The following is a 12,582-nucleotide window of genomic DNA, read 5'->3' on the forward strand; positions in this document are numbered from 1 at the left end:
CCTGTGTGCCCTCTGTTCCCTCTGTGGTTGCTCAGCACCCCTGGACACTCCATGGCTCAGTGCTGTCAGTGCTGCTCACAGCTGCACCCACTTCACCCCTGACATGGGCTGAGCCCAGGGAGGGTTTGGCAATAACACAGGGGATGGTTCATCCACAGAGGATGGAGAGAACTCCCACAGGGGCCAGGTAAGTGTGGAGCAGATGGAGCTGGTAGAAACTGAGATCAAAGGCAGGAAATCTGCTTAACTGATCATAATCTGCATCAGACAGCTGAGCTGGAAAAACTCCCAGCACCTGATGGGGAATCTGGGAGGAGGTGACAACACCCCTGACCCAGCTGGGATCCTGGTGCTGCTCCTGCATGCCTTGGGAGACCCTCAGGCAGCCCTTGGCCTGAGCCTGCCCTAAGAGCTCTCCTCTGGACAGCACACTAAAAGCAAGAGGAAAATGGTGTGTGTCCTGCTGTCCAGGGAGTGCAGGAAGACTGTCCAGGTGCAGTTTGCAAGTCTTCAACTTCTCCTGCTTGATGGGAGTGGGTGAGAAAGACTTGAGGAGGGGGATGCCGAATAAAGCCTGTCTGACAACTCAAACCTCCATGGGTGCCTCAGAGACACCATTAAAGACAAGTGTTACACCAAATTACCGGAGAAGACAAAGTCCTGAGCCATGCATTGACCTGCAGGGAGCTTGCAGAAGCTCCACAGCCTCTCCAAGTGCCTGAGCATCACACAAGAGTCCCACAGAGAACACAATTCCACCCCAAATGTCCTGGCTGGGCAGGCTGGGGCTTGAGGAAAGGCTGAGCTGGCACTAGGAGCAGAGAGATTTCTCTGCCAGGACGATGGAAATGCAGCAGGTGAAAGGATGGCACTTGAGATCTGCTCCTTTTCCTGCTGCTGGGCCAGGAAGCAGATTTGTGCCTGATGCCAAGGGAGGGAAGTGGGCAGGGATGACCATTGGGCAGCAATTCAGCTGCATTTTGGGGAGCCATGGAGGGGGGAAGGGGTAGGTCATGCACACACATCTTCCAGCAGGAAAATTGAGCCTTTTCTCCCTGCATCTCACACTGGATCATGTCAGGGCTTGTGACATGGGTGGGCACAGACTGGGCATTTCCCTTCTCCTTCCCAGCCCTCACTGCCCAAATGAGTGTTTGATGCCCATTGGCAAGGGCAGCTTTGGATACCTTCATAGTACTTCAAAATACTTCCCAGAGTATTTCCATCTCCATGCTTTATGACAAAATGTTTTTCCATCTTCTATATTTCCCCCTCTGGATTTATCAGTTAAAAAGCCAACCTAATAAAACCCAAATATTATTTTGTTCTTAATTCAGAAAAAAACCCCAAGAATTTAAAATCCCCACCCTCATATAACAAAAGGCAATTGGGAACACATCACTTGCAAACTGCATTTGGGAATCTCCCCTGCTAGAGAGAGGGGAGGTCTGGGTTGGATATGGGGGAAAATTTCCTTTCTGAAAGGTGCTCAGGCACTGGCACAGGCTGCCCAGGGAGGAGGTGGACTCACCATCCCTGGAGGTGCTCAGGAAACAAATATACATGGCAATTCATGATGCAGTTTAGTGGGCTCAGTGGGGTTCGATCAGAGGTTGCACTTGATGATCTTGGAGGTCTTTGCCAACCTTTGAAATTCTATGATTCTGCTTTAAGGCTGTTGAGGAGATGTTGGCTGAAGGTGGAGAGGAAAGCAAGCTGTGGAACGCTGTTAGTGACTGTGCACCAAGCCATCAAGGTGTGTCTTTAGCAAGCAGAGCTTCATGGTGCATGTTTGGAGCAAGCCCAGCCCTGTCCACAAGGATGCACAGCCAGGACAGAGGCTCTGTTTATTTCAGGGTAGTTCCACCAGTGCTGTGTCTGACAGGGTGGACATTTGTGTGCAGCTGAAAGGCAAACCACACACCCAGCACCTGCCAGCTGCAGTTCCTCCACACAGCTTGCTCTTCTGCGTCAGGATCTTGCACCTCTCAAAAGCCAAAGCTGCTTTCTGTGGGTGAAATCTGCCTGGAGGCAGCAGCAGTGGCCACGTGGAGCAGCCAGTGCAGCACCTCACCTTGCTCATCCCCAGGGTCCAAAGCCACAGTTGGGCTGGCTGGGCTGTGCTCATCCCGAGGGATGCTCATGCTGCTGCTCTGTGGCCTGGCAGCATCAGGAGGGGTTTTGGTGAAGGTATCCCCAGGCTGGTGCAGGAGAGGTCCGAGCAGGGAGCCACGGGCCCGGCGGGAGCCCTGCACTAGCAGGCTGCCCCCTCTGGCAGCTGGGAGGCGTAGAGAGCCAGCGTGTGATGGAGGAACTGGTACTGCTCGCTCGTCTGGATCATCCCACCCCTGCAAGGGAAAGGCAGGGACCACTGACACTTCACAGACACAGAACCCTGATCCAGCTCTCTGCTCCCACGGCACAAACATTCCTGCTGCACCAGCCATATCAAGATGCCTCTGAAACAGGCAGCAGAGCAGCCCAGAGAATGGAGGGGTTCAGAAGCATTGCTGGGCTGTTCAAAATGAGATTAGCAGCTGATTTGGTGCTAATTTTCACCTGTACTTCTTGAAAAGTGGCCAGGTGGAGTGTTTCTGGACTTAGTGGCTGAACTGGAAGGGAGGAGAAGATGGCTGCCAGGTTCACAGCCCCTATCCTCTCCCTTGTGTCCTCAGCTCAGAGCTACAACAGCTCTGACTGCAGAACCAGCCTGGCACTGGGAATTGTTTGCCATCCACACACCTGCTTTCCCCAGGCACCTTTCTGGTTTCCAGCAGAAATAGTCCCCGTGCCCCTTGGCATGCCCATGCCCATGTCTCTGCCACATCCCTCCCCCAGCCCTGCTGTCAGGCTGGCACCCAGCAGGGAGCCCCCTGCCCTGTGTACCCACCTGTCTATGCGCAGATGGCACACGATGCCCAGGATATCCACCTCCCCCGTGTCCTGCAGCTGCTGGCACCCGATCCTGGTGGCAATGAAGCAGCCGGTGCGGCCGATGCCCGCGCTGCAGGGCAGACACAGCTGTGAGCACCCTCAGCACCCACTGCCTGTGCTGGAATTGCTGAGCTGCTGCACTCCTGGATTGGGATCTCTGCCTAGAGGGAGGCTGGGTCCTGGCCCCAGCTGCCAGACCAAGGTTCTGAGCCAGGCACCAAATCCATGGGCTGGGGTCGCTCTGCCATGGCAGGGAGCTCTTGCCAAGTGGCACAGCCCAGCTGAGGTTGCTCTGCAAGCACAAAACCAGTCTGTGCCCATCCCTGTGCAGTGCAGGGGGCTCTGCAGCCCTCCCCTCCCAGCTGGGCTCTAACCCCAGCACCAGGTTTGCACTCAGCCTGCAGCAGTGCATGCTGCACGTTCCATAGGGACAGCTGGGTGCTCTGCTCCGCTGTCCCCAGATTCATCAGCAAGGAGAGAACAGGCAGAGGCCACCTCCTGCAGGAGGGCTGTCCTGAAACATGGCCACATCCAAGCCACAGGCCATGCTGGGTGGCACAGGGAGCAGGAATGGGTCAGGTTCAAAGGGACCAACCATGGGGTCACCTGGTTCCATCTCCCTGCTCAAGCAGGACCTTCCAGAGCTGGAGATGTGGGTGTAGGGTGGGGCTGGTGGTTGGGTCCCAATGCAGACCCTTCCTGCTCTCACCCTGCTGGACCCCAGTGCAGGAGCTGCCACTCTAATGCCACCATTGAGCTGCCAGGACAGGAGCTGCTGTGGGTGGCTGTGCCCTGGGATTTCTGCACCACCTGGGACCTCTGTGTGAGCACTCACAGGGGATTGACCCTGGACAGAAGCACAGACAGGGCTCAGTGAGGTGCAAGCTCTTACCTGCAGTGCACCACGATGGGCCCTGGGCTGGCTGCAGTCTGCAGAGCCTCCTCCACCTTGGCCACCAGGTGCAGCAGGGGCTTGGCTGACTCAGGTGTCTGCTGGTCTGGCCAGGAGGGGAAGAGGATGTGCTTGACCTTGCGGCATTCCTTCCCAAGCTTCTCCAGCACAGCACAAAGAGAAATGGGGATGTGAGGGCATGGGCCAGATGAAATGGGGAGTTCAGCTCAGCAGAGCTCAAGCAGCCTGCACCCATCTCAGCCATTTTCCTTCTGAATCCCTCTCTGAGCCTCTGCCAGACATGAGGGAGAGACCCCAGGGCCAGAGCCAGAGGATGAGAATAGATGCAGAGTGTTCCAATACTGCCACCGGAGTCCAGGCAAAGCAAGCCAGATCCTCTGGCTGGTGTCACCCCAGGGTGACACAGAGAGCCCATGGGGCAGAGCCCAGTGACACAGTGCAAAAATACCAGGCTGGTGCTGCTCTGCCCAGCTGACCCTTCTCCTCTGCACCCCAGGACTGGCTCCTGCTCCCTCCCAGCCTCCCCAGGCTCTGCACACCCCTCCTCTGGCAGGGCCCTCCTGAGAATCATGAACCCTCCTCTCTCCTGTCACAGAGCATTGCCATCTCACCAGAGATGCCAGGGGTGCCAGGGGCACTGCTGGGCCCCAGGTGCTCCCTCTGTGCCCCCAGGATGAGGCTCAGACCCACCTGGATGGAGAGGTCCCGCACCACGTACTCCACAGACTCGCTCACCCCCTGCACGTGGATGGTGAAGGGGCCGTAGGTGCCCTCCTTCTCAGGCCAGTAGTGGACACATTTCTGGAGAACAAGGCAGGTTTGTGGCTGTGGAGATGCTCAAGGCACCCAAGGACCCTCCTCAAGGACGTTTGAACTGTGCTTGAGTCAGTGCTGGTGGGAGGGGTCCTCACCTTGGGGGCAGTAGGGGAGTGGGGAAGGTGGAGGTAGAGTGATACAGAGGGAGAGTAAAGAAGGGATGGATCCCTGCCCCTGCACCCTCTCCCACGCCCTGCCCTGGCTTTCAGGCCCCAGGGATATGCATCCCTGCTCAGCCCAGGAAGCTTCCAGATGCAGCAGGACCCAGGGCACAGGGAGAGAAGGGAGCAAGGACATGGCCAGGAAAGAGTTTCCAGGTCTCAGTTCCCCCAGGCAGGTGCTGTTGGCTCCCACCCCAGAAGCAGAAGCAGTGGGCAGCAGTGCCTGGGCTGGATTCCCTGGCTGAGAGCTCAGCCCAGGGCAGAGCTCTGGGGGGCCAGAGGGGCATTGCTGCCCACTGCTTCTGCCCCATCCCTGGGGACTGCCCTAAACTCTTTATCCAGCTTTAACCCTTTATTATCCAGCTGGTAAAGAAAGCCCAGAGCACACAGCCATGTGAGGAGGAAAACCAGCTAGGACCAAGGCTGCAGCCCTGGGGATCTCCTCCTCCACTTGTGATTCATCAGGGAACCCTCTGAGATAAAAGCACAGCGAGCGGGTGCACGGCCCCACATGCGGCCTCACACACTCACACAGCCCTCTGCTGCCATCAGCACCCCCTCCCGCTGTGCCCAGGGCTGGGCAGGCTCCCTGGTACCTCCTTGCGCTCCTGGAGCTCGGTGATCATGACGATGAGGGGCGCCTCCTCTTGCCACACCATCTGCCAGAAGTCGCTCACGGTGTTCAGCAGGGGGCCCTGTGTGGCGATGTACTCCCGGGGCCGGCCCGCGTAGCCCTGCCGAGCACAGCCTGTCAGGGACCGGGCCACCCTGAGGGCACCCTGAGGGCACCCTGAGGGCACCGCGGCTGTGCCCAACTCACGCCAGCCCCCACCACGCTTTTCTCCTCTATGCTTTAGAGGCTAAAACGTGCTGTTTCCTACTGAACCTGTCCTTAAAATGCTTTACAGATCTGCTGAGGAGCCACCAGGCATCCTCCCCACCCCACTGGTCCCATCTCCAGGAGCAAGTCGATCCTAGCACACCCAAGGGCACTATCAGTGTGCCAGTAGCTGACAGATGCCTTGGCAAGGCAAAGCGCACACGAGGAGTGCACTCCTCAGTGGGGGAATTTCCACAGGGACAAACAGGAATCCCCTGCTTCGCACCTCCAGGCATCCTCTGCCTCCAGACACTTCTCCTGGCATAAAATTGCCAAACGTATAGAAAATCCACACCCTCCCAGCAATCTGTTGATGCTCTGGTCTCACAAGAAGTTGCACTGGCCCAGCTAAGGAATAGGAATGTTCTCAGGAACATTTTGCAGAGCCCTAATTTCATGCCTTGAAATGATTTTTTTTCCCTAGGAAATGTGATTTTCCATTTAGGACTGTCATTCCCTGGGGGTATCAACCCTGGGAATTCCACCTTCCCCCCACAGCCATGGTCAAAGACATTTCATGGAACACCTCAGCAGGAAGAGCATCAATCCCAGGTGGGGCTGATGTGATCAAACACCTGCAGAGCCCTCCCAGATTCCTGTGCCTCCCAGGCATGCCCAGGCAGGCTGGGCTGCCAATTTTCTGATGTGCCCACAAATTCCTGCACTGCTACACCTCTGAGGAGGCAAGGGGAAGGAAGGAGTAAGGAAATACCAGCTGCACACAGGGGAGAGTGGGCACAGGTGTGTGTGCCACAGGGATGGGCAGTGCTTGTGCACTGGCAGCAGTCAGGTGAGGCAGAGGGGATGCAACAAGAGGGGGAGATGATGGAGTTCTGGATGCTGAGAGTTTAAAACTTTCTGTGCTGACAAACTCTGACACCCAGGAGAACACTGTGTTTGACCTGGGCGTGTAGAGAGAGCTTCCAAAGCTGACTGATAGCACTAGGATAATGTGTTCAGTTAGAAGTGTGTGATTTCACTGAGTAGAAAATTTAGAGTTTTAGAATACAATAATATATACACAACTAAAATAGACTACTATAATATATATATATAACTAAAATAAACTAGTTTTAAACCAGTTACTAGTCCTTATTCTTCACCTTCTTCTTTGTAAGTTTAAGTAGTGTTTTGTAATGAGACAAAAAAGCTCACATTGTGGACTTTGAGTAATCATTTGAGTTATTAAGCTAAAAGTGAAAATAATTTAGATGTCATTTCTTAATTAAATAGTTTAGCTTTAAAAGATCTTGTAAAGAAAATCCCAGCATTCCTGGGTGTGCCACACCTGGGGTGTAGGGACAGGGTGGCAGTGTCACCTGCTGTGCAGCTGCCAGGCTGCCTCAGGAACACACAGCTCCTCTGCTGCCTGTGGGCAAACTGCCCCTGGAGCTCCCAGCAGCTCTGGGCACAGTGCTCCTGTCTCAGGGAGCTTTCACCCTCCCTGCTGGTTGCTGCTTGCTCCTGTGGGTCTGAGCCACAAGCAGCACCAGAAGAGAAATGCTCCTGACTGCCCTCCTGACAGCTCCACCTCCCAGGGGTTTGTGTGGCACCCCAGTCAGCACTTCTTGTGGGCTGCTTGTCCACATCCTGCTTTCCCTCATGGCTCACTCACAGCACCCACAGCTCCCCTCTGCTTCCCTGGCCCTGGGCAGTTCTCCACAATACCAGCAGTTTCACTCCTAACTCTACTAGTTGTCTTCTTACTAACTATCCTAGAGGTAGCAGTAGCGATAATCCAAGCCTATGTTTTCACTGCCCAGGGTGCTGCAGTGAGATCAGTGGCTGAGCCAGGGCCCTGGGCAGCCCCAAGGGCTGGGTGCTGCAGTGAGATCAGTGGCTCAGCCAGAACTCTGCCCCAAAGGCAAAGCTGGCACCTGGCTCACAGAGATGCCACTCTGGCAGAGACTGCAGCCTGGAAGGGTTTGCACAGGGATGGAATCAAAACTAAATTGTCTATGTAACATCCTAGGGTCTGGGGATTTCTCAGTCTCTGGAAAGGAACCCACCAAGTGCCAAGCATAAGCCACACCCCATTTTAATTAGCTCCCTTCCTGGGAAATTGCAGCAAGCTCCCTGAGCAGAGAGGAAATCCCAGGATCAGTGAGGTTTGAGGATCTCTGAGCTGCTGACACAGCTTGCCTCCCGTGCCTGTGCCAGACAATGGGCCAGTGTGTGAGGAGCAGATGGAGAAGCCACTGCCAGGGAGCCTTTTGGGGTGCTCAGTGTGCCCAGGAGCTGAGAGCAGCTCCCTCCTGAGACTGTCCCACCACAGGAGCAGTGTATCTGTTCTGTGCAGATGGAGCCACATCTCCAGCTCCAGCAGGGGTGGTAAGTTAAGTCTGCAACCCCAGGGCAGCCACAGGAGAGCAGGTGGCAGTGTCCCAGCATGTGTGAGCAGTGTGGCACCTGCAGCCTGATGCACTGAGAGCCCTGGGAGGAGAGGACACTCACTGTGATGTAGTTGGCATTTATGTAGCTGTCTTCCTCCTGGCTCCCAGCCCTCCTGAGGCAGACCCGGCTCTCAGGATCTGAAAGATGTCACAGGTCTCACCCAAGGGACTGATCCTGCCCATCCTCCCTCCCCGACCCCAGGGGCTGGAGCCTGAGTCCTCCTGCTCCACGCCATGCCCAGAGCTGTCTGCACCCTCCCCCAGGCCTGTTCTTGTCCCACTTCAGCCTCACTCCCCTGGCAGGGCACAGCCCAAACCTGTAGGTGCCGGAGTGAGCAGGTGGGGTGACTCACCTGCAGTGATCCCCAGGACATCCACAGAACCTTAAAAGATTTTCTAAAGAAAAACCCAGCATTCCTGTGTAACCATATCTCAGCTGTGCCCCTCCACAACACCCTCAGCCTTTACCCTCCCAGGACCATGCCCTTGGGACATGGAAGGCCCCAGGAGTGCTGCACACCTGGGTAGGAGCAGTTCCCCCTGTGCCCCAGCACTGTGCACACCCCTGCAACATGGGCAGCAACAGCACCCAGGGGTGCCCACGCCAGTGCCAGGGCTGCTCTGAGCCGCCCCTCACCCACAGACAAACACAGGCAAAGGGACACAGTGGCACCTACTGGGGAGAATGGTTTTGTATCTGTCCTTGAAAGCATGGCCAGGGATTTCCAGCTCCTCCGGACTCACGAAGTTGGGTGGGATTTTCTGCAAGGGGAGAAAACAGCCATGAGGAAAAGCCCGTTGCTGCCACTCGTGTCCCCTGCTGGTGGCAGACCTGGCTGCCCAGCAGGGCAGAGCTGGCCCAGGGGCATCAGCAGAGATGCCAGCTCCTGGGATGAGTCCTGGCTTTACTCCAGTTGTGGGGGGACTCCTTCCAGAGAGGCAGTGCTGGGAGAAGAGCATGGTATAGCAGGGCAAGACAGGGTTTTGCAGGGACCCCAACAGGACACGTGTGCACAGGGACCAGGTGAGACCTGGGCACCCCTCCCCTGTTTGCCCACACCTCCTGCCCTCCCCCTGGGGCTGTGGGGCACAGCTGGGCTCAGAGCCCAATGTTCAGCCCTACCACTGCCAGCCCCTGGCACCCCTCCTGCGAGGAGGGAGAGGGAAAATCGTGATCATCGCACCGAGAACTCCTCCTGGAGCTGTGCCAGGCTCTGGGCGTGCTGCTGGAGCTCCTGTTTCCTCAGCACGTGGCTGGATGTCCTCAGAAACTTCAGTGTGATGTCCCGTGGCGTGCAGACAGGCTGGATGGGCTCCACGTTCCCCAGAGAGCTCATATCCAGCACCAGTGACACATTGGAGCCCCTCCTGCAAGGCACAGGGGTCCCCGGCTGACCTACTGCCACCCTGGGACAGAAGGACAGCCCACCCTACTGCATCATCAGCTAAAACCACCCCACACTGGGCAAAAGGCAGATGGAGACCCCAGCAGATAGGGAGACTGAGGAACAGGAGCTAGCTGAACATTTTATGATTGATAGCTGAACATTTTGCCTTTCTGGTGGGAAGAAAGTCCCCTGAGAAGGTGTTGGGATTTGTCCTGAGCTGCCTCCACACTCAGAGCTGGCAGCTGCAGGCAGAGGGCTGGCAAAGGAATGTCAGGGGAGCCCTGGGATGAGCAGTGCCATGGGTACCCGGAGGCACACTCACCTCTCCTGCAGTCGCACGTGCTTCTTGGCAGGGGAACTGGGCTTCTCTGCCTTGTCCATGTCCTCTGCAGCTGCCTGGGCTGCCAGGCTGCCCCTATGAACTCTGGAGCACACCAAGCAGGCCTGGACCATGCTGCAGCAAGCACAGAGCCCTCGTCCTGAAGCACAGCAGGGCCACACAGGGGGGACTCAGCTCCTGGGAGAGCATGGAGCCATCGGAGGAGAAGCAGCTGGAAAAGAAAAGTCAGATGTGAGAGACACCACGAGGCTGGATGGAGCCCCCACAGATGGTCTGCAAGCAAGGGATGGGTTTTAAGTGCTCAGTTGTCCTGGAAGCAGGACCCCCAGCCCCTGTATGCAGGCAGATATCCTGGAGAGCTGGCAGCACAGTCACCCTCCCTGCAGCACTGCAGCCCACACTGGTGACCAAGGCATGGCACCAAGGGCCACCTGCGTCCCCTGAAGGAGGACACCCACTCTGGTGGCAGGCACAGCCTGGCCTGGGGGAGCCCCAGAGGCTCTTCACCTCCATGGAAGCACATGCCCTGTGTTTCCAGCCCTTCCCCATCACATCCCCCTGCTTCATCCTGGGGACATGGTGGGCACTGGGAGCTGGAATGTCTGAGTGCTCAGCAGGTGACATGAGGTGGCTGTAGCCACTGCACAGAGCCTGGCCATCTCCTGCTGCAGGGACACACAGACCAGGCACCCTAAACAGCCCCATAGCCCTGGGACAGCCTCCTCCATCCCGCAGGTCACAGCAACTGTCAAGAGGAAACTGCTTTATCTGGGTCATTGAGCAAAAGGCCGTGGGCAGCCCAGCTGGGGAAGGTGTCAGACATCCTCCATCACCAGGGCTGGGCAGATGCAGGTGATGCTGACTCACCTCTGGGCACAGTTCCTCATGGTGCAGCAGCACCCTGGGATCCTGAGCCCCCTCCTCATCCCCTGCTTCCTCCATGAGCAGAAGACAGACCCAGAGCAAGCGAATTATGCAGAGTCAGAGCTCTTGGTGGCAAAGAGTGGGACCCCAGGCAGCCCATCTGCTCGGGGAGGTCTTGTGGAGAGCTGGTGTCCACATGGTGGTTGGGAACACAGCTAGGGCAGGAGCTGCTGCCCAGGATTCCCTGCTGCCCGGTGGCATTTCTGGGAGTGGCAATGCCACCACTGCCACTCACACCATCCCTGTGCCCTCAATGCAGGCAGGACAAGAGCAGCTGCTGACCAGAGACAGCCCAGGCTCCCATCCCAGTCTGGCCAGGAACACCTGGGAGATGCCAGGGAAGCACCTCAGCTCACATGGCCTGCCCAGCATCCTGGCCTGCCTGGCACCGCCATGCCCACACACATGCCCACCAGCCTGGTACAGGCCTGGTGTGCTCCCCTGAGGGCTCTCCTGCCCAGCCTGGCACTGCCTGGGGACTGCCCAGGGGCTCTCCTCCTCAGCCTGGTGCCCTGAGGGTGCCCTGGGGGTTCTCCTGTCCCGCTTGGTGCCCAGGGGCTATCCTGTCCAGCCTGGTGCCCTGAGGGCTCTCCTGCCCAGCCTGGCACTGCCCTGGGGGCTATCCTGTCCAGCCTGGTGCCCTGAGGGCTGCCTACCTGCTGCCCGCCGTGAGGGCTCCTCGGTCCCGGCCCAGGCCCCCGGGCACGGCACGCTCGGCCTGACAGCACGGTTTGAAAGTGTTCAGGAAGCCGCTTATCAAAGGAGCTGCTGCCTCTGCTGCTTCCTCTCCCTCCTTCTCCCCCACCCCGGCAGCCGCCCACACACATACCGGCCACAGCTCCGCAGCTCGGCCCGGCCCGCCCGGCCCTGCTCCCCCCGGCCCGCCTGCCCCGGGCATGGCCCGGCCTCCCCGGAGCCCCGGGAGGCTCCACAGGAGCTCCAATGGGGCTGTGGGGTGAGCTCGATGGGCTCTGTGACACGCCATGGCCAGCCCTGTGCCACCCTGGGGCACGGAGGGATGGGCAGGAGCAGCCATGAGGGCAGGTGTGAGGCGGGCTGCTTGGCAAGAGGCAGTGGGGCTGCTCTGGGTGCACCACAGCCCCTCAGGAAGCCAGGGTGAATCCTCCCATGCTGCCATGAATCCCCCCATGCTGCCATGAATCCCCCCATGCTGCCATGAATCCTCCCATGCTGCCACAAATCCTCCCATGCTGCCATGAATCTTCCCATGCTGCCATGAATCCTCCCATGCTGCCATGAATCCCCCCATGCTGCTGTGAATCCATGCATGCTGCAGTGAATCCTCTCATGCTGCCATGAATCCTCTCATGCTGCCATGAATCCCCCCATGCTGCCATGAATCCCCCCATGCCTGCTGTCCTCTTGCTCAGGCCATGCCCTGGCTGTTCCCCATCCCCCTGGAATGTGCTAGGGCTCACTCAGTGCCTCCCACCCTCGGTGCCTGCCCGTGTGCTCCTTGTGCCACCCCATTGTCCCAATCCCTGTCCACGTTGGGACACCCCTCTGCACCCACGACCACCCCTGGGTACCTCAGGTAGGACAGGTGGGCTCCCCCTCCCCAGCAGGGAAGGGCAGGAGTGGATTTGGGGTCGCAGGTCCCTGGGCCTGGCTCAGGTAGGCCAGGTCTGCCCTTGGGGCACTGCACATCCTTCCTGACACATCCCCACTGCTCTTCCTGTTTGCTCGTGCTGGGCTCTGCAGCTTCCTTCCTCCTCAGCCCCCACCCCGCTGTGCTGCAGCAGCTCCTGCTGCACCCCAACAGCCACACAGACCCCAAACCCTTCCCTGTGTCTGCTCAGGGCTGCTCTGGCC

The 12,582-nt window shown here is 58.0% G+C and overlaps 1 protein-coding gene across 2 annotated transcripts; it reads right to left on the reverse strand.

The window, feature by feature from the left end:
* Nucleotides 1-1,224: 1,224 nt before the first annotated feature.
* PTPN7 (protein tyrosine phosphatase non-receptor type 7) lies at nt 1,225-12,329 on the reverse strand. 2 transcript variants are annotated; one of them, XM_059487971.1, is made up of 10 exons: nt 12,300-12,329; nt 9,808-10,036; nt 9,282-9,465; nt 8,775-8,859; nt 8,159-8,235; nt 5,421-5,558; nt 4,538-4,648; nt 3,827-3,984; nt 2,891-3,004; nt 1,225-2,348 (listed from the first exon to the last, which is right to left on the reverse strand). In XM_059487971.1, exons 2-10 carry the CDS (start codon nt 9,936-9,938, stop codon nt 2,255-2,257), a joined length of 1,092 nt encoding a protein of 363 aa, XP_059343954.1. In that variant the 5' UTR covers nt 9,939-10,036; nt 12,300-12,329; the 3' UTR covers nt 1,225-2,254. The 2 variants fall into 2 exon arrangements, with proteins under 2 accessions (XP_059343954.1, XP_059343953.1); XM_059487970.1 differs by lacking the exon at nt 12,300-12,329 and adding an exon at nt 11,406-11,473.
* Nucleotides 12,330-12,582: the final 253 nt, after the last annotated feature.

Source organism: Ammospiza nelsoni, chromosome 23 (assembly GCF_027579445.1).
Source record: "Ammospiza nelsoni isolate bAmmNel1 chromosome 23, bAmmNel1.pri, whole genome shotgun sequence".
Classification (NCBI taxonomy): domain Eukaryota; kingdom Metazoa; phylum Chordata; class Aves; order Passeriformes; family Passerellidae; genus Ammospiza; species Ammospiza nelsoni.